General features: G+C 24.8%; 1 protein-coding gene across 2 annotated transcripts in view; it reads right to left on the bottom strand.

Moving 5' to 3' along the window:
• Positions 1–10,836, bottom strand: part of LOC135925377 (calcium-binding protein 39-like) — a 30,002-nt gene extending 19,166 nt beyond the window's left edge. The window contains exons 1-2 of one of the 2 annotated variants that reach the window (XM_065460657.1): positions 10,735–10,836; positions 8,509–8,716 (exon numbers count right to left, since the gene is read on the bottom strand). In XM_065460657.1, coding sequence (XP_065316729.1) covers positions 8,509–8,610 — 102 coding nt within the window. In that variant the 5' untranslated portion in view covers positions 8,611–8,716; positions 10,735–10,836. The remainder of the gene's footprint in view (positions 1–8,508; positions 8,717–10,734) is intronic. The other variant, XM_065460658.1, reaches the window with a different exon arrangement.
• Positions 10,837–23,108: the final 12,272 nt, after the last annotated feature.

Here is a 23,108-nt window from a genome sequence, read left to right as displayed (position 1 = left end):
GCCGTGTCACAGTAACAGTGTCACAATTTATAATATATATTAAAAAAATCGTGAATTTTGAAAAGCGTCTGTGGCCTAATCGGCAAAAGCGTCGCTTACAAATCTGATGGCTTTGGGTTCGAATTCCAAAGATCCTTTTTTTTTCTTAATCCAACTTGGTATTTTTTTTCTTAATCTAACTTGGTGGTTCCGTCCTTTGGGATGGGCATTAACTAAATTCCCATTGGCAGACCTCTAATGGTGAATGCATGAGAAAATAAAAGTGGCAGACGCATATCATTTATAAATGGATTCTTTGGCAGAGGTAAAATCCAATATGATCTGCTGTTTCCAATGTCATCCTGACTAGAGGCCTGCAATGGAAAAGTTTTGGTGCACCTGCCTGCTCATTTATTTAAAAATTTTGTTTAACTTGCCTGTCTAATGTTTAAAAATTATTATATTGGTTTATTTGGCTCTTTATGCATTATTTTAATGTTTTTTACAGGGATGTGAAGCCGAACCCGGACCCTCGTATTTTGTCTGTACCAGAACCCGGGCCCTTTTTAAAAGTGGAGGGTCCAAGGGTTCTTCTAGCTGTCATAAAAAAAAATTTAAAATAAAAATATTTTTTTTTAAAATATTATAGAAATTTTTTTAAAAATAATATAAAATTTTTTAAATTTATTAACTTTTTTTCGCGAAATCATTTATTTTATCTTCGCGTTTTTCTTTCAATTTTCTTCCTGAACTTCCATTTTATTTAGAGATTGATATCATAAATTATTTTCTAGTGTAATAATATTTTATTATGTAAATTTATTAATAAGCTATGTTATAGAAATAAGTTGATTATTTTGAAAGTGAATTATTTTGTGGTGCAAGTAATAATATTTTAATTAAAATAATAATACACAACACGTTGGTCCTCAATTTGTATGATGCTAGAACGATTATTAAGTTTGAAAGATTTCTGTAATGATTTTATTATAGGAGCATGTGAAGTTATTTTGTTGGAAGATGATTGGTGCCAAATAAAGGACCTTACTAGTGTATTAGTTCCTTTAAAAATAACAACATTAAGATTACGATCAGAACAATTAATTTTATCTGATTTTTATGGCATATGGATTAGATGTCGATTAGATTTAGAAAGATTTACTTGTCCTTTTTCATATGAAATATAAGAAAACATGAAAATTCGAGACAATATTTGCAAAATAGTGTTGTATATGCTTCTATATATTTAGACCCTCGATATCAGGTTTACTTGAGTATTGCGCAAAACCAAATGGCTAAAGACCATCTTAAGGATTTATGGCATAAGCAAACTCCATTATTTACAATATATTGGAGGCTACATCAATAATACCTACTGGTTGTAGTGATAATAATGATAATGATAGCAACATTGATGATCTTGAAATTTTACTTTAAGATAGAGAAAAAAAAATCAAATTATCATCAGATAGAAATGAGGAACAAAAAATGCCTATTGCACTTTTAGGAGAAAAGTTCTCAGAGGTTAAGAGAATAAATAAGACAAATATTTTAAAATTCTAGGAAGAAAATTCTTCAATATATCCAGAATTATATATCTTGTCTAGAATCGTCATGGCTGTACCGGCCGCACAAGTTATTTTATTTTTAAATTTTTTATTTGTAAATTATGAATGTGTATATATTGAGGTATAATAATAAATGAATGAAAAAAAATCTTATTTTGAGTCATTCTCTGAACCCGGACCCTGGACACTTTTTAAATTTTATTACTGTACCCGAACCCGGACCCTTTTTTTGTCGAAGGGTTCACATCCCTGGTTTTTTACTTAAACTTATAAATTATGAAATAAAAAAATAATATCTATCTATAATCAATAATAATCTATCTAGATATAATATATATATAAGCCGTGTCACACTCACAGTGTCACAATTTATAATATATATTTAAAAAATCGTGAATTTTGAAAAGCGTCTGTGGCCTAATCAGCAAGAGCGGCGCTTACAAATCTGATGGCTTGGGTTCGAATTCCAGCAAAGATCCTTTTTTTCTTAATTCAACTTGATATTTTTTTTTCTTAATCCAACTTGGCGGTTCCGTCCTTTGGGATGGGCATCAACTTCCCATTGGGCCTGAAAATGTTGTCATTTGCAGACCTCTGGTGATAAATGCATGGGAAAATAAAAGTGGCAGATGCATATCATTTATAAATGGATTCTTTGGCAGAGGTGAAATCCATTATAATCTGCTGTTTCCAATGTCATCCTGACTAGAGGTCTGCAATGGGAAAGTTTTGGTGTACCTGCCTGCTCATTAATTTAAAAATTTTGCTTAACTTACCTGTCCAATATTTAAAAATTATTATATTGGTTGATTTGGCTTTTTATGTTTTATTTTAATATTTTCAGAAATAAGCCTATATGAGGTGTGAAACGGAAATTTACCTTATTTTGATGAGAGTTAATTCCAAAAGTTTCATTATTCTTATAATATGCTAATGAAGTATATATACTTATTGCATTCAATATGAACAAATATTTGAAAAATGTTTGAATATACTTTTTTTTTAAATTATATTAATTTCTTTTTTTAATTTTAATTATTAATGTACTCAATAAAAAATTTAATCTTGCTAGATGAGGGTTTTGTATATTGTTATCATGGAAACAGATTTTGGATTTGGACTTATTAAGAATGAATCAAATTGGCTTCAAGAAATTAAAAACCAGTTATTTTAGAAAGAACATCATAGATTGTTCCATCATCAAGATACCAAAAATTTATTCAAATCAAATTTAATTTAAGATAATGGATGAGATAATGAATACCAAGGTAAAATAAACGAGGATGTGTGCTCCCTGCTGGATCCTTTCATCCGAATCTATGCCATGTAGACTGAATAAAGGAATTTTAATGTTACAGTATGTCTCTAGGAATTTTGAATAAACAGGAAATTTGGGATAAAAAACAATTTATGAAATGTTAACGAAATTTGTTATTGATAGCATTTTTTTAAGTCTACTTTGATAATAGCCATGTTAGGAGGAGGATTTTGGATATAATACAAATGCAGAGTTGTTAAAAGATCGAATCAAAAGATCGACGATCCTGGATTCGATCCAAATTTGTCAATTTTACGAGATTTATGATTCTGACTTAAATTGAGGATCGAGATCGAGATCATTTTGTTTAAAATTCGATCCCGATCTTTTTAAAAATTAATTTTTTACTTAAAAAGCAATAAATAAAATAAAAATTTTGAAAATTAAATTAAAATATTATTTTTAAAAAAAATATCTATCTTCATATTTTATCAACTTCCATTCCACCATTTATTTTATAGATATATTTATTCATTTCCTAAATTTTACGAGATTTAGAGCTCTTACAAGTTAATTAATATAAATTTATCATAATATATTAATATTTATTTTAATAGGTAAATGTAAATGTCCATTATAGATTTAGAAGATTCTATTGCTTCTACTATTGATGTAACAGCAGATATAAGTGAGAATGAGAATCTTTTACCATTTTTGAAATTACGTAAGTATTTTACTTTATGTGAAATGGATGAAAGCAACTATTATAATATGATCAGCGCCAAATGCCGTCTCTGTAAGAAGATAATATCAACTTCCAAAATATCATCCTCGAACTTAAAGAGACATTTACAAATAATTCTTTTAAATTTTTTTTATTTGATAATCTTAATGTCAACATGTTTAAATTTAATTTATTACATTCCTGAGTTGAGCAGGTCCTACAAATAGAATCTAGATACAGATTCTTTATAAAAAAATATTTTTTTATGCAAATATTTATATTATCAGATATCTGCAATATATATTAAAAAATTGCAAAGATCTGGCAAATTTAGTAAAATATTTTTAACAGGCCAGTTCTATTAAACCTCTGATATCTAGTAAAATATTAATGGGCCTTTGAAGACATTAAAAATTTATTAGATTATTTGAATTTTAAGCTAATATTTTGATTAATATTCTTTGTAAATAAATTACAATGTTAATTTCTTTGTATATTAAGTATTAAGTTTACATTTAATCAATATTTATGATATGACCCAAATATAAATAAATACCATACAGATGATGTGCCAGACTTGACTGTAAAATTTAAAAGGGTTAAGTTTTGCAGATACTTGATTTGATTTATATGAATAAAATGAACACTTATTTAATAATAAATTAATTATCATTTCATAATATAGATTTCCTTCATTGTATAAAGACAGTAACATATTGGCAGCCATGATTCACCCTAAATTTAAACTTAATTGGCCTTATATTAATCTGCCACAAAATATGATGGTAAAAGAAAGATTAGTTGCCCATTTGGAAAATATGCAGGAACAACCATATGCGGATACCTCAAATGAATGTATGGATGACATTGATGCTTTTTTGGGAAAAATACTGTACAAAATGCTTGTTCCGTTAAAAAATTTTTTAATTAAATGATGATTCCAGGAATATTTTTAATACTTATATTAATTATAAAAAAATATTTATTGAATATAATACACCTTTGCCATCAAGCGCTCCTGTGGAGCTCTTGTTTAGTAAAGCTAAACATGTTCTAAATGAAAGAAGCAGATGTTTAAATGATGATAATTTAGAAAAAATTTTATTATTAAAAGCTAATTTTAATTATAAATAAATATATTATAATTGATATATTTATTATTCAATTACAATAAATTTCTACCATATTTAATTTATTTTTATATTAGTTAATTTTGCATCGGTTATATTATATTATTATTCAATTACAATAAATTTATAACATATATTAGTTAATTTTGCATCGGTCATAAATTTCCTTCAGAAATTTAAATAGAAAAAAAGGTCGATCCTGGATTTCGATCCTCTTTTTTTGAAAATATCGTGATTCGATCGTTTTAAAAAGATCGGTTAACAAGCCTGTACAAATGGCACGTGAAGCTATTTTACCTTCTCCTTTAACACTAAATCCTAATTGATACATATACTTAATAAGATAAGACCCTAGGTTTTGACCTGTGGTAATTATTTTTGCTAATAATCTTATAAATAGCTCATTGCAATGGGGTGGATACCACTACAGTGTTTGTGAGTAATCAGGTTTGCCCCCCCCCAAATTGTTTCGAATTTATGATAGCAGGTATTTTTTTAAAGAGTATTATTTAGAAAGGTTTTAAAAGCATTTAAATGATTCTTTGAGATAAATGTAGATTTTATACGAAGTGAGAGGGCAAAAACCATTGTGTGAATGTGGAAAATTTGTTAAATGAATTGATAAATATAATAATTCACAAATCATATTTTTTATAATATATTTGGCCTTTTCTCTAATTTATAGAAATCTTGAAAGAATGAATACAGATAATCTATTCCTCTCATTTGAGTATTCTGATTCATCCATCGTCAAATGAAGGTAAAATTTATTATTTCTCCATAAGGAGAAAATTCTGATTCCCCGTCATTCTTAACGGTTTATCAGCAAGTAATATATAATACTCCTTTCGGTGAATTGTTTATGTGTCGAAGTTATAATACTTGTTAAAGATTATGCTCACGAGCATGATAAAGAATATGAGAAGATTTTCTCGGTCTCATTATTTTATCCGCACTATAAAACACTACATTATACTCTGGCAACGACCTTCTCTTATAGCCAAGAAAATGGTAATTGTTGTATTAAAAATCTTTCATGATCTCGATATTCCTTTAATAATTATTTTATCATAAAAACTTGATCAGCCAATGGGACGATTGTAATTTTGGCACAGTGTTAAAAATTACAGAAACGCAAAGGCACTAATAAATAATTAAAATAAGAAAAATGGCTCAGGAAGATTCCTCTTCCCAGAACCTGGAACGTTTCGAAAAATAATACGAAAACTTGAATTCAATTTGTTACATTATTATTTGTTTAGTTTAAATGTGATTAAGATTATAAATTTTTAAATCCAATTTACTTTAAAAGAAAATAATTTCAATGCACAATTTTTGTTATCAAATGCAAGCTAATGTTAAAAAATATTAAATACCCGCATTTTTCTGTCTTTTTTAAAAAAAATATTTTTATATTTCTTTTTATATAACTTTTATTTTAAAAAAATTTAAGGCAATTACATTAATTTTAGGGATAAATAAACCAGATTCATTTTTTTTTAAATCCTTTGTTAAAAATATTTTAATCCTCGAAGTAATGTGTATATTTCTTTTATTCGCTTGTACTTAATCGTTATCCTTGCTTTCAGGCATGCATTTTTTTATAGAAAAATTAATTTCCTGTAAAACAAATTCTATAAAATTCCTCGCAATGATGAGAAGTTTACAACTCAATGGATTTTCAACTAAATTTTTTTAATTGGGTGAAAAATAAAATTAAGTAAATATTTAAAATAAGGTGTAGGATTAAAGGTTAAAGAGATATGAGGTTAGGGTTACGAATATAAATGGTTTTTTATATAAATTTAATCAATTTATAGCCTGTCAAATCTGACAGGTCGGGTGAGTGTAAATAGACTAATAGAAAATTAAATAATTCAGCTGTTATAACGGCAACTTTCTTGAATTGGAGCATAATTACGTAAAATATGGAGAGAAAAAAAATTATGTTAGAACGAGGGAGGGGGAATAAAATTTTCAAACCCATTTAATAATATTTTTATCAAGACACGCCAATAAAAAAAAACCACCCATTTTCAGGATGGTAATTTAATTATTTAAAAATAGACAGTAAATTAATTTCTCGAATATAATTTTTTATTTATTTAAGGTATAGGACCTGGTTAGACATGACATTACGCGAATGGCGAGATATAACATTTTTTTCAATGTATAAATAAAATAAGTTTGTGAAATAATTAATCAATAGATTATGATAGATGGGAAACAAATTTTATCGATTGTAATATACAGTAAACCCTCAAAATTTGACCTCTTAGGGTCGGTCTCTTCCTGTCAAAATCCTATCAAAATATTCTAAATACTTGTGATCTCTCTGTTATGACCAAAAATTAACCACAGTTTAATGCAAGTTCATGTGGGTTATTATTAATATAAATATATACTATATTACTTCAGAAATAATAAAAAAAATGACTGGAATCTCGAACTCGATAACATATTTGAGAAATAAATAAATTTGAAAAAAGGTAAATATATAGCTTCGAAAATATGAAGAAATAATTCAAATAGATATTGAAAAACATAGTCATCAACCTAAAATTTGATCAAAATAGCTAGCTAAAAATTAATTAATCTTGCGGGAAAATCTGGAGAACATTAGTAACCAATACTCCCCATATACAGTTTCTTTTATTTCCTCTTTCCTTGAAAAGATTTCATTTATAAATAAATAATATACTTTTGTTGATATAATGGTCAACTGTACTTTATCAAGCTGGTCTGGTAACACATCCGGTAGTTAATTTATTCATTTTCTAATTTACAAAATTAATGGTAATTTTCGAGCAATGACAGCAGTAGTGTATCAACTTTCATTTATTAGTTAATAATTATAGATAAATTGTGTCATGAATAATTAGAAGCTTATCAAAGCATATTTAATCTTGTGACAAATAAATATGCACTAGTTATCAGGATAGGCTCAAGATCTCTTCCTTACAATGATCAAAGATGAGAGGTATTAGTTGATTCTAAAACTATTCCCTCATTCCATTGTCTTCAATAGGTGCAAATATATCAGAGATTCAGTAAGATTATTCAAAAATTATAATTTAAACTTAATGCCAATGTTCCTTCCAACTTCAAGACACTCCAGTTATAAATAATTGAAAGCCTAATGGACATTTTCGTAGTTTTTTTGCAAAATATATTAAATTTTTTTATAATTTATGGTAAAAAATATACTGATATTTACTTTTTTAAAAATATTTTTATTACTTTTTGGTTATATCTTCTAAGAAACAAAAATTTTATTATAATTTTATATTTCTGGCTGGTCATTTTACAAAAAAAAAATACAAACTTGCCACACAAAAGATGAAAAGAAAATCTCAGATTCATAATTTTTATTATATTATTTCAAAAAATAAATAATGAATTTAATGATTAATATATTGCTAATACATACTTATTTTTTTAATGGTCCATCAGTCAGTAACATAGTCAGTAGAGATGGTGATTATAAAAAGTAAATCAGGGTTTCATGGTGAGAGACTGATATATTTTTTTTAAAATAATGAGATATACCACAAACTACAGTGATCAAATTTCCATAAAATCTACCAGAATTTTAAAATATTTACAAATATGTCCCAAAATCTACCACATTTATATTCAAAAATTTTAAATATGAATATATAAAAGAAATATAAACAAAAAAGTTTCTAATCTGTTGTATTTGGGAGGATCACAGAATAGAAAACAGATTAAAAAATATTTTTGCAGATAGTTATCAATAAAAAATTGTTATTAACCTCAAAAATATGTAACTATGCTTAATTTTTTTGGATATATTACTATGAAAAAAATTAATCATTTTATTTTTACCTTATCAACTTTTTTATCGCCTTTCTCCAATATTACCAAAGCTTCCTTCAAATTCCTGACCAATTCCAAAGGACTTTTGTGTGATTTACCAAACAAGGGCATCTTTGATATTTTAATTTGATTTTTTTTTAGAATAAGATAGGGGGAGGGTTAAAATGCAGTTATTTGCTTGAAATCGATTTCCCAAAACAACTTTCGAATTTGTAAACTAAGTTTGGAAAAATATATATATAATTTAATTATAATATTATATAATAAATACAGTGATATTATTCTTTTACAAGTTACTTATATTATTTCCTAATTTACATATAATTCATTGCCTGTCATTATATTGTAAGTGTTTGATTTGATATAAAAACAATTCTCTTTTGTAAATATGAGTGAATTTTAAATATCAGGAGCATGCAAAGCAATACCAATAAAAATCATTACCTAATTTATATCTAATTTATGAATAAAATCTTAAATAAATATTCGGTGAATGTATTTAACATACAGGCCTACCCAAAAAAAATTGACTTACAAATGATAAATAAAATCTGTACTAGGCTTAAAAATAAAATTTTGTAAACCCATATTATTTTTAAAAAAATATCAGTTGTGAAATCATATGATTGATCATTTATAACATTAATATTTTTCCCTTCAAAGGTTTAAAAGTATAGCCCAGACAAAATTTAATAATGAAATGAAATCTTGTATCTAGGCAAGGCTTAAAATTTAGGCATCTGCAGATCTCTGATGATTAATTAGTTATTACCAGATCCCAGATCATTATTTTATATTGCAACATAAATCTTAATATTTCATTTTTGCTTAATTAATAAATTAAATAAAGTAAGAAACAGAGATGCATCAATACCAATATATTGTTAGTTGGCACTCACGGCATCAGTTGGTATTGGCCAATACTTTTAATTATAATATTAGCTGATAACCAAAATATAAATTCAATTTTAAAAGATTGACCTATTAAACAAATAATTTATACAAAAATAATTGGCCTGTTAAACCAAGAATTTATAAAAAAAATTGATCAATAATTTCCTAAATAAATAAGAAAGAAATTAATGGAGCTTAAAATTTTATTTTTTAATAATAGCCATCATAAAATTGATATTCATAAATAAAGTGTTGTAAATTCTTTTTAATTTTTAAATTTAGTTGTGGAATTAACTTTATTATGAAGAATAAACGATTATCAATTAACCTTTCAATACTACTGTGGGTTTAGCACCCCCGGCATTCTATTTATTTTTACTTATTTTGTTCTACTTTATTATATATAAAAAACATAGAGAAAAATAAATTAAGATTATTCATTAAAATGAAGACATTTTTATAGGTTAGATCTTAATTTTTTAGATTCTATTTTATTTAAAAAAAATTTGGTATTGGTATTATTGAATGATATTAGCCAATATCATATTGGTATATGATGTATGCATCTCTAGTTAGAAATAATAATTATTAAATTAGTCTGCCTTGATTAGTTATTTATTTAATATAAATATTCTGATTTTTAAAATAATGGAAATATCATTGTAATATCAAAATTAACAATGATACTAAATAATATTCAGAAATAATTCTATAATTAATATTATTTTAACAATCATATGAAAATAATAGTTTCTACTAAGATATAACCATACAAATTTTTATTAATTACTAAAAGTTTTATATTTTATTTATTCATTCAGTTAATTGGTTATAAGTAGTAATTTTTTTTAAAAAAGAATATTAAAATTAAAATAATTTTAAATAGAATTATAATATAATTATAAACTTCTTTGAAAATACCCTTAAATATCCAATGGCTATATAGCAGGCTAAGAAAACAAATTAAAGCCTGATTTATCCTTTTAGCAAGCATTAACTAATATAAAATTTTAAATATATTTATAGGTACAAATAAAATTTAAAATATCTAAATAATTTAATTTTGTTTAGCAGAAAATATAATCTGTAAAGTTGTTAGTATTCTTAAAGGAACATGATAATTAATAAACAATTTATATTTTAAAATTTAACATAAACATTGAGCCAAAAAATATTTTATTTTACTTGATTTGAATATCATATTTGTAAATAAATTTAATTTATGCATAAAATTTTAAAGCATTAAATATAAATTACCTATGTATATTCAAAAATTTATTTAAAGAATAATATTTGTAACAAATATCACTTGGTAATAAGGCGTATATGTAATAAATTTACTTTAATTTCATAGGCATTTAGGAATTTTACATTTTACGAAATAAATATCAATAGCGCCAACTTAGCTTTCAGAATTTCGAAGATCTTACACTATTGTAAAATGTCAAAATATAATACTCATTCATTCATAAGTAACTAAAAAAGGGGGTTGAAGCGTGCATCGCGTATTTTCACTAATAAATAGATATTATATATGATGCCCACCCGTTCTATTATAAATAACGTTACCTTTATGGAATCTGCCAGTACAGGGTAGAAAGAAAGAGTATTGATTATTTATAAGTTTTATGACTGGCAGAATAAAAATATTGTCGTAATTATCATATACAGTATATATATATTGTTATAAATGGTGACTTGTAAAGGGTGTTTTTGTTTTATAACATATAGCATTAAACATATAAATAACATTTTAATTCATTTTCGTAAATTTTATTATCTCTTTTACTTTTAAACATAATATCAGTGCTGTAGTCAATACTTTCCATCTGGGGGGAGGGCTGTTTACTCATAGGGGGGTGCAATATATTTTTGAAAAAAGACAAATTGTTAGGCACTCTTAATTTTTACTATTTTTGTTTAAAATTTGTAAATGACAATTTCTTAAAAATTTAACATATATGAATTAAATGTTAGTGTATTTTATTTCCATAAACCATTAATATTAAATTTTGTTTACGTCATTCTATAGTGCTCAATAAAACTCTCTTTAGTGTGGAGAATGAGGCCTCACAAAAAGCCGATACTACATTATGATGGTTGCTCGGTAACATTTATACAATTCTTTAAATTCAAGATGATATTTTTTTATACATAATATTTATGATATTTTTAAAATTATGTTTCTTTGTAAAGCTAGTAAAGATAATAATTCTTTTGCTATTTTCATTTTATAATTTAACGTTTGCTTATTTAAGTTTGAAAATGATTCTAATGGCGTTATTTGTAAATATATCTAAAATACGATCTACAAAGTAAACAATAATTTTATAATAATTCTTTTTAACTCGTATTGAAGTTCTTTTCACAATGAAAATGCAATTTTGTATCGTAAAAAATCTCAAAGGTTTGTATTCTTTTTACGTACACTTGCTGATTTTTGAGGGATGGAAAATTTTTGTATAAGTTTCTCAGCCTTAATTCAAATCAACAAGAATCTTCTTAATATATTAATTGTAGATTCAATACATTTTTTAGCATCATTATATTAGTACCCATTGAGTGTAGATCATAAGCGTAGCCAGAGGGGAGAAGGCAAGGGAAACCCCCCCCTTCAGAAAAGTATCACTTTTTGTGAATATCATTTTAAGCTAATAAAAAATATCACCCTTAATCCTTCCCCCACTTCCTGACCCCAAAAAATGTTTGCATATATCTTAAACAATAATTTGAAAGAAAGAATGTAAAAGTTGATATTTTTTTAAACTAAAACTATTCATCATAATTTATAGATTTTTGGAAAGAAACATTTATATATAAAAAAAAGTGAACCAAAAATGTTTTTAAAGAAATGGAATATAAGCGAAAGATAAGTCTTAATACTAAAGTGAAATGTATTATAATTATAATAATAGATCAATTACTAAATAATGTAATATATCAAATGTAATTTTTTATACAGTGAGTAATTTTAATTTATTTATCCTAATAAAAGTAAAATATAATTATAAAACTATTGATAAAATTAAATCGTAAATGAAATCAAAAATTAAAGCATAAAACAAACAGTGGAATATTATATGTCGTAGATTTACAGTATATCGAATTTTATCAATTATCATATGACAATCAATTAATTTTTACCAATATAGCGAATTATATATTTTACATAAAACTATAAAATATTAAAAAGAACATCAGAAAATATCTTTTAAAGACATTATGGAATAAATAATAAAAAGATTAATTTTTAATATCATTTTTTATTTAAAAAAATAGATGGCGTTAAATTATTGAGTGCAAATTGTTGCTATATTTCAAGAGCATTGATTAGTAAAATTTGTTAAAATATTAACTGAAATATATTCTCTAACTGTCAAACATGTCTGTAAAAGTGGAATTATATCTAGTTTTAACCAATTCTATATATTAGAAGAATATCAACTATATATCTACTTACTTTTTATAAATAAATTTCTTATACTTGTTTGGAATAAATTATTACCATGCTTTTATATTAATGTATATACAAGTAATTTATTATATTTTATAGAAATTAATAAAAATATATTTCATATTTGTTCCAGGCTTATTTTTTTTATCATTAACCTCCTATCTTGTAAAAATATTTTATGACTATATATAGATTAAAGTAACCCGGCCGAAGCCCGGACAAAATTGGGTCTGGGGGCGAAGCCCTTAAAAAATTTTTAAATCCCACCCCCCTTAGGAAAATTCTGACTACGCCTATGGTGTAGATACTTATTTAATGGATTTATAGTTATTAATACATCTTAAATTAAAATGGCCAATATAATTTAATTTATATTAATGCATTTAGATAAAAGACCAGAGGCTTCGACTGAATTGTGTTTGGATATATCTGAGTTAAGAGTTTTATTGGAAACGTAAAATTATACTTCACAAATAACCTTAAGATTTTTATAAATGGTATGAAATGTTTCTAAATGACCAATCCACCGCTAGTATAAAAGTATCTCAAGTGTATGGTCTGTATATTTACAGGATACGTTAAAATGAATAAAAATAATTATACAATGCATTCGATAAATTAAAAAAATCAGAAATGATAAGAATATTATTATACTAATTTTGAACTATAAGATGCAAATTGTGGTTATAGCAAGGTATATAAGGCACTTTTTATTAATTAACAGGGTTTGTGCTCCACCATTTCACTCAGACATAACGTTTACACATATGCCTGGCTTATTATATTTGATAAATTAATATTTAATTCATTAATTTGCTTTAAAATACAATTAGTACTGCTTTAGAAAAAAATCATTGTAAATTCATGATTCCTATTAAATTTTCTGATTTCTACACAAAAAAATATAACGAATAGATGCTCAGGTTTTACAACTTGTTTATTAATTTGTATAAATTAAATAAAATTTTATAAAAATTATGTTGTATTTTCATTTAGATTTAATCGTTAATGCTAAATTTATTATTAACTAAAATTATTTAAAGGGGGCCTGCTCCCCCCGTGGGTACGGTCCTCTATATTATTTTTATATATTTTTTTTAAATCATAAATAAAATAATACTTAAGTTACACGTTTCCTGAATAACCAAAAATAATAAAACTAATTTTAAATTACGCGTTATATAAATAACCAAATTAATTATAAAGAAGTGTAAAAAAAAAATTCGGCAGCCCTTGCGTGCAACAGGCCTTACTTCAAAAATATATAACAAAAATCGGGCAGCACTTCCATGCGACAGGGCTTACTGCAAAATGTTTTAGTTCAAAGGTCGTTACAGATAAGATGACTTTGGTAATCTCTTTTATATTCAGCCGTCTCACTTAAAAGAACTTTGGTATCTCGTTTTTTATATTCAGCCGCCATACTTAAGAGGACTTTGGTATTCCTTTTTTATATTCAACTGCCTCATTTAAATACTTTGGTATCCCTTTTTTTATATTCAGCCTTCATACTTAAGAGGACTTTAATAATTCTTTTAATCCTTCGTGGTTATAATAATATATAAAGATGATATACAATTTAAAGTCGAAGATAATTTGTTTATCAAGTTTATATATGCGACAGAATAATTTATAATTAATTTTTTTTACAAATGGATAAAAATAATTTTTAAACAAGAATAAACAAAATCTAATAATAATAATCTAATAATGATTTTACCTCTTTTTATGCATTTTATATCTTGCACTTATTAATAATCTTTTTCAAAAAAGAAAAAAAATATTTTTCATGATAATGATGACTCAATAAATTAACCTATAAAATGACAATGAATACGCATGATTCATAATTAATAAAAACAAATAAGAATGAATTTGCAAAATTTGGCCCCAAAAATCAATATATATGATAGAAACAAAACTAAAAAGGAGGGAATGTTTTATATAAATTTAAATCGAATTCATTTAAATTTATATGTAGTGGTTATTTATTATTTCCATAGCCGGCAAAATAGAAGTATTTGTCGTAAATATCATATATATGCAGAATAATGCTGTTTATTATAAATGGTTCGATTGCCGATTTGAAATTAAGATTTTGGCAAAATAATATATATTCTAGCCACAAATTTTGTTAACAGATGTCCATATTGTAATGTTTCGAGATATATTTTTTTATCATTTTTTTTGAGTTGTGTTTTCGATATCCTTTTTTATATATATCATTTTTATTTGATAAAACGAATTGTTTACATGTTAATTTTTTACATGTTCTTCTTATGTCAATTATCTTATAAACGGTTTTATAATACATTGTTTATATTTTTCGATTAATAATTGCGAGAATAAGAGGTTATTTTCGACCAAAAATATGTGTAGTCAAAAATGTATAATTTCGAAGCGTTAGGATTGAAAATATTAAGTATTTCGAGTTTATCCGATTTTTCGCAGTTATATGATAAATATAATTATTTTCTTATATAAGCCAATTTTGTATTATTGTTTATAATATATTATTTAAATATATTCTAAGCCTTAAAGCTATCAAATTTGGCATCTTTAATGTACACGTATTGCGTTTATTAAAAAATCAAAATAATTAAAAATATAATTTTCCAATATGTGTCTAATCTGGATATTACCATGTGTTTTTTTTTTAATTTTATATAAATTTGATTAAATCAATGAATTAAAATTTAAAGATGAAATGGAAACTACTATATTTAATAATTTATTCTATATTATTGATGTCTATGCTATATTATTGACGTGGTTATTCTAGATTCAAAAATAGATAAGATTACTAAATTTATATTTTCTTTTATAATACTCATTACTAAATCTCACTATTACAAAATCGGAAAGGGAAAGTTCCACTCATTTTTGTTAAATTATCCTTGAGAAAAAAATCGGCATAATTTTATGAAGGATGGGCATTCATAAAATTCACGTTCGCTCATTTTTGGCAGGTCTATGACCGTGCTGGATAAGATAAAATAAGAAGTTTGAAACAATATAAAATATACACATATCATATGAAGATATCTTTATATTTTCACAATCAATAATGTTAGAGATACATTTAATAAATATATAAGAAAGAGAGAGAAATATTGTTTATAGTTCTCTTTACAATGTTGTGTATATTTACATCTTCACAACACTTATTAAAAAGTCTTAAATTCATTTTTGTGAATAATTATAACAAAATTTGATTTAGAAAGCTTATGGTTCAAAGCACATTTGAAAAACTTTGTTTGTGTCCCGATCTAACTAAATTTACTCACAGACGTTGAGTTTCAAACTGTCATTGGCCATAGGCTTGGTTGCCTTATCCTGTGGACACTTGTGTTGCCTGTTGCAAACAGGTTGATCCCTTCTCTAGACATTGTTTTTTTTTGTCTCAAAATCTGTGGCCGTTTTCTGAGGCACGACAACCTTAATAGGTTAATAGGCAAAGCCTTGATTTCTGTCGGTTTCCCCAATAGTTTGGAGCCGTTAGGTCTCCTAAATGCGGATGGTAAGCTGCCCGACGGCATGTCTTTGACGTCTTGGCACGGCGGCAAAAGACTTGTCTGGGATGTCTCTACCTCCTTACCGGCTAACGGAAATTCCGACCCCTTGGAACTCCAAGAAATATAAATGTAGATCCCTCCATTTTATATTCAGTCCCCTACTTTTTAGCGTTCTGGGAAACCCCGGTTCCCAATTCCTAAAGTTCTTAGATCAATTGGGTAGAAGAATTTCATTAAGGACAAGGGTCAAAAACGAGTTTCTATCTCTTAAACAAAAAATCCAATTTGAAATCCTAATGGGGAACTACAAGTGTTTCTTCAAAACTCTCCCTTTTCCCTCCTAGTCCAGCACGCATGGTGTTCCTATTTTTCATGACAAGATATTAATTTGTAATATTAAAATCGTTTTTTTATAAAATTTTATCATATAGTATATTTTTTATTTCATATTATCAATAGAGATTTATTATTATATATTTTAATATTTCTTTATGAAATATAATTTTTTTTTATATCTTCCATTATCAAAATAATAAATAATTTTTCCTTTATTATATTGAATATATAACAGATAAATAATTTTTATAAAATTAGTTAATTTAAAATAATTTGTAATGAATGTTTAAATAGGCCTTCTAAAATGGCCTTTAACCTTCTTAATGATTCTTGGTCCTTCAAGTTAGCATATGCATGCCGGATAAAGATGTATCCATTTATAGCTTTGCTTTTGTTATGTAAATAATCAGGTTTGGTTATCTCTTTTATAACAAAATTCAAGTAATCACTTTTTGCACTATCATGCCTTTTTAGAAAATCAAATAAATCTTATAATTTATTTTTATAAAAAGACTTTCCATTCCCTCTTACATTGCAGATTGTGTGATATCGTTTTCTAATCTGCAGCCACTTAGTAGAACTACTTTATCAAATATTTTGGTATAGATTCTATTTTTTCTAGCATAGCAAGGCCATTCAGGCTGCAGTTTGAACTCCGTATCTGTGCAAGTCAAATATTATGGCTTTGTTTTCGGAAAGCTAATTTTCTTAGTTGCTTGTAGTTTATTTTTAGGGCATTGTGATAATTTTGATTCTATTCTATAATTAAAATTTATAATAACAATCTAAGCATAAAATAACAATCACGTGATACATGATAATTAAGTTCCTAGCCTCAGATAAAGAGAAAAACCCATCAGATTGGGTATTAAGAATTTAAGGAATTGATGTAAATCAAAAAAAAATTTAAATTATTTAGTTAATCTCCAATACAAAAATCCCTGCTTTGAAATTATCCAATAAAAATAGCGTTGTTAACATATAAATATGGGGCTTAAAATTTTTCGCTTTTAACTGATATTTCGCAATTAACCGATTTGCATTTAAAATATTTTTTAACATTATACCATTGTAGATTTTAATAGAATAGCGGATTTTTTTCACTATTAAAAAATTTTGCACTTCTGATATTTACAGGGAAGGCAGGAGAGGCAAGACTGATATTATTTATGATTCATTTTAAAATCTTTATTTAATTTCTATCTATCTACTAAAAATTTTACAACTATATATATTATTATTTTAATACTATTTACATATATACAATTTACAATTTGTTTTAAGGTTACTTTAAGAAAAGTTATTTGAATGTTTTACATATACAAATACGATATCTTTTTTTAAAGGTCGCATAAAATATATTTCACAAAAAGAAAAAAAGATCATTAAATAAATTTAAAAGAAAGAATTTTTACAAAAAGGTCATTAATTACAAAGTAAAAAATATATAAAGTTTATGCAAAATTTATATTAACATTTCCCTCTTTTTTAATGTCTTCTTTCCTCAGTTTCTTATCTTCACTTCCAGTCATTCGTTTCTCAATTGCTCCATTAGTCATTTGTTTGTATATCTTTAGATTGTTTGTTTGACCATCTGATTATCGTTTGTTGAATTGATTATCGAACATCTTTTATGAAACATCGTTGGCTGAACATCATTGTTGAAACGTCGTTGGTTGAACATCATTGTTGAAACGTCGTTGGTTGAACATCATTGTTGATTTGCTGTTTGTATTGATCATCCCATTTCTCTTTCAAAATTTTATATAAATATTTTTTTTACAAAATTTTTTATTTATTTATAACAATCATTTTCTATGTCGTAGGTCATATTCTCGCTTTTGAACTTGACTTTGAATTTTTGAATTTTGAAATTGACTTTTCGAATTTTGAACTTGACTTGTTAACTTCTTCCCCCTCTAAAAATTTTTTTCATTTGTTTGTAGTAGAATTTTCATTTGATATTTTGTTGTTGTTTAGCCTGAGTCATATCTTTTTCATTGGTTTATTCGTATCTTGTTTTTATCGTCTAATCATTCGCTCGAATATCATCCTCCCATTAGCTTGTTCATCTCGTTATTTATTATCATTTAGTTATCAATGTTTGTAAATTAATATATCTCGAATAAAATAATTTTGGAATAATTGAAATTATAATGGAATAAATGATTTATCAGAATCATTCATAAGAATAAGAATCATAATTTGGAATATGGAATATTAGAATATTTGGAATTGACTTATTTTATATAATAATTTTTTATTTAATTATTTTTATTTTTCAATTTTACTCCTTTATTTTTCAATTTTACTCCTTTATTTTTCAATTTAAACAATTTTTTTATATCATAGTTTCTCTACAACTTGTTTTTTATAAAAAAAATTTTCTTTCTCCTTCCCTCTTCAACATGCGATCTCCATATCGTATTCTTAATCTCTTTTTCAACATCAAGATATTTAATCACCTTGCTTCTCTTTTTAATATTTGTTTTAATTTTCTTTATTTCAAAAGTTTTTTTAAATTTTTTATTAATTATAGAATTTTTTATTTTATTATTTTCTCTAATTTTTATTTCATTATTGTTTTTAATCACTATTATTTCATCAATTATAATCATATGATTTACTTCTTTTTATTTATAAGAATTTATTTCTTTTTTAACATTTGGTATTAATTTACATAATTCAATTTTACTCAAGTTTTTATTATTTTGACTTTTAAAATTTTCATTAGGATAACATATATTATATGATCTAGTTTTTCCATTTATCTCTTTTACCTCTTTATAATCACAAAAATATTTTAATACAGATATTGCTTCTTCATAACTTGAAGCTCCATTAACATTGTGTCCATAAGCAAATATAAGTCATCTGGTAAATTAAATGTTAAATTCAAAACAACTTTACTCTCATAATATATTAAATAATTTTCTAATTCATCTATAAATTTTGTTTTATTCTTATTGTCCCATATAGGTTTTTTCATATTTTAAATATTTTATTATTAAAATTTTATTATATTTATTTTTAATTTTACATTTTAATCATCTCTTACGTGTTTTTAGAATGATATTAACATCATTTTCCAAAATCCTCTTTCGTCTAATTTCACCATGTTCCAGTATCTAAAATCATGCTAAAAAATTTTTTATACATATTTCAATTTGTAGCGTAATAATTATCTGCCGCCACCATGATATTTACATTTACAAACAATGATGACTAAATATAAATGATAATAAATAACGAGATGAACAAGCTAATTCGATGTTGATGATCAAGCGAATGATTAGACGATCAGGACAAAATGCTACGAACAAACCAATGAAAAAGATATGACTGAGGCTAAACAACGAACATAATAGTGAATGAAAATTCTACAACAAAGCAGAAAATTTTTTAGAGGGGGAAGAAGTGAACAAGTTAAAGTTCAAAATTCACAAGTTCTAAGTCAAGTTCAAAATCGGAATTATGACTTACGACCTAGAAAAAATGATTGTTATAAATAAATAAAATTTTTGATAAAAAATATTTAAAAAGCGAAATGGAAATGGCATGATCAAATACAAACGGCAAATCAACAAACGATGTTCAACAAACGATGATTCAATGGGATGAGAAACTGCGGAATGAAGTCACTTAAAAAAAGAGGGAAATGTTAAATAAAAAAAAATATAAAGTGAATAATGTAACCTTTAAAATTTTATTTCGTACTTTTCTTTTTCTATATGTAAAAACTTAAAAACTTTAAATTAAATTCTTTAACCTTAAAATAAGTCTTAAAAAATTCTTCTTTTGTATATATGTAAATAATTATATAAAAAAATATATATAACGAAAATTGAGAGACAGATATATTATTTTGACAAATAAAAAGTTATTTTATTTTATTATTTCTCGTAGACTTCCGTGTTTTATCACTTATTATGAATTTATATTTTCTTATTGTTCACCATTTATTATATTTTATATTCTAATTTTTTGTAAAAACTATAATTTAATCTTTATTTTTAACTTATATTTGTTATATGAAATTTTTTTTTTGAAAATATATATTAAGAACCAGATATTTATGATAAAATAATTTTATTTGAATTTTGATGAAAAAAAAATATAAAATTATCTTAAATTAAAATTAACCAATATTAAAATGATCTAAAATTAAAATTAACTACCATACTGACGTTGTTATTAAGATGCTTTATTTGGTTTAGCATATTTTTTTATTTCTTATTCTAATTTTTCTCCTAACTTAGAAAATGAATTTTGAAAAAAGTGCAACTTTATTTTTTAATTTTTCTTTTTTTCTTTCAGTATTCAATTTTATAGCAAGTTTTATATTTTCTTATTTTACTTGATAAAAATTATCAGCTCTTAACCGAATAAAATTTATCTACTTTTATGGAACTCCAATAATCCATAATAATGGTAGTCAATTAGTGTTGTTAAAAAGCTCGATTTAAGTCGAATTTATAAAACGTCCCGATTAAGATTTTAGTCAAATATTATGTAAGCATGAAGATTTAGCGTGATAGAAAGGTTTGAATCTCTATTTGCCAAATTTCGGCTTAATCTGGCCGTGTTTTTAAAAATCGACCCAAATCGGGCTTTTTAATAAAGCTACATTCAATTTTAGATACCAGTCATTAAATATAAAAGGTGAGATATTTTATAAAATTTTATGTATACATATATTAAAAAATTTAATAGAATTTAAATTTTTTAATATAATACAACTTAATATAAAAATACTATACATTATTATAAAATTCCACGAACTTTTTCCACGGTGCTTGAATAATAAGAAATAAATATGGATCGTCAAGATTATACCAATGACATATAATAATACGTAGACTGACGATGCATTCATTAAAATGTACATCAATGAAAAACAGCTAGGGACGCCATTGTTTGTGAAAAATCTTTTTAAAATAACATATTTTCAAACATCAATCTGGATCATAAAATTAGGATAATATATATTTGTTGTTTTAATTTAAAAAAAATTAGGAAATATATAGTAGTTTTTAACATGAGAATTATGGCGGGTCCCAGCTGATTTGAGTTTAACTACGCTTTCAAATGCATTATTATGAATGCATCGTCTGTCTAGGTATTATTATATGTCAATGGATTATACAAAGAGGAAAATCAACTTCTACGACTACATAAACGGTCGATTTGTATCGTGTGTCTACAATAATTAGTTTATATTGGATGCGAAAATATACTAAAAATTCATGATTACTTATTATTTATTTAATTATATGGATAATTTTTTATACAAATCTAATTGTAATGAGATAGCACCATAGATTAAAGGAACGTGTTAAATTTAAATAAATATATGTGGATTTATATTTTATAATTAAATTACAATAGCATTTATATTTGTATTTGTCTGAAAATCTGGATATCGCAATAAATACAAATCCCTTCTATTTTTTAAAATTTAACCATTTCCAGATCGAAAAAAAACCATGTTGATATCATATTAAATTTTTTTACTTTTATCTATATAAATAAATAAAATACAATTTAAATTTTTCAAAAATATTTTTTAAAAATAGGTGATATAATATAGATACTACCACCCCCAGCTATATCAGAGGCATAGAAATTTTTAAATAAGATTAGATGAAGGGGAACACTAAATTAATTAAACCTCCATCTTATTAAATCTGTTTTAATCGTCAAAATTGATAATTTTATTGCTTTAAAAGCATAAAATTTTATCCTTTTCATATTTCAATATTGCTTATTTAAAAATATGTCATATTTGATTAACTCCTGCTCAAATATAAATATTATATAACTACTATAGAAATTGAAATGATTGGAAATATACTAATTTTAATATTTTGGTGTTTCAATAGAAATGATTATACAACAGCGTATATTATTTTTATATATATAATTATCTATATTATAATTTTCCGATGTCCTCACTACGTTATCGTGACGTCATGTCATCGCTACCTCATGTCATCGGTACGTATTTATTTTAAAAAGTTGATTGGAATTGATGGTGTACACATACTTAACATGGATGAAAAACAATATTCCCTCAAATTTGTAAATATGAATGTTTTTATTTCACTTAATCCTTTCTTTATTTTTTAGATTACCTTATCAATTTTCATCTCATATTATCAATTACACATTAATGAAATCTTTTTATACTCATATTTTTCTTTTATAACGATAACCAAATATATTCAAATATTTAAATATTCTTATCTTAACCTATTTATACTTAATAACATTACATTCATCATATTATTTTTTAACTTTTAGAATATCATAATAGGCTTGATAAGTCCCCCAAAAATACACATTAATGAAATCTTTTTATACTCATATTTTTCTTTTATAACCAATAGAAGATAACTAAGTATATTCAA

Source organism: Gordionus sp. m RMFG-2023, chromosome 2, assembly GCF_954871325.1.
Source record: "Gordionus sp. m RMFG-2023 chromosome 2, tfGorSpeb1-WG-v2, whole genome shotgun sequence".
Classification (NCBI taxonomy): Eukaryota; Metazoa; Nematomorpha; class Gordioida; order Chordodea; family Parachordodidae; genus Gordionus; species Gordionus sp. m RMFG-2023.
Note: the sequence above shows the minus strand (reverse complement) of the source record. Positions and strands in the feature narration are given on the sequence as shown.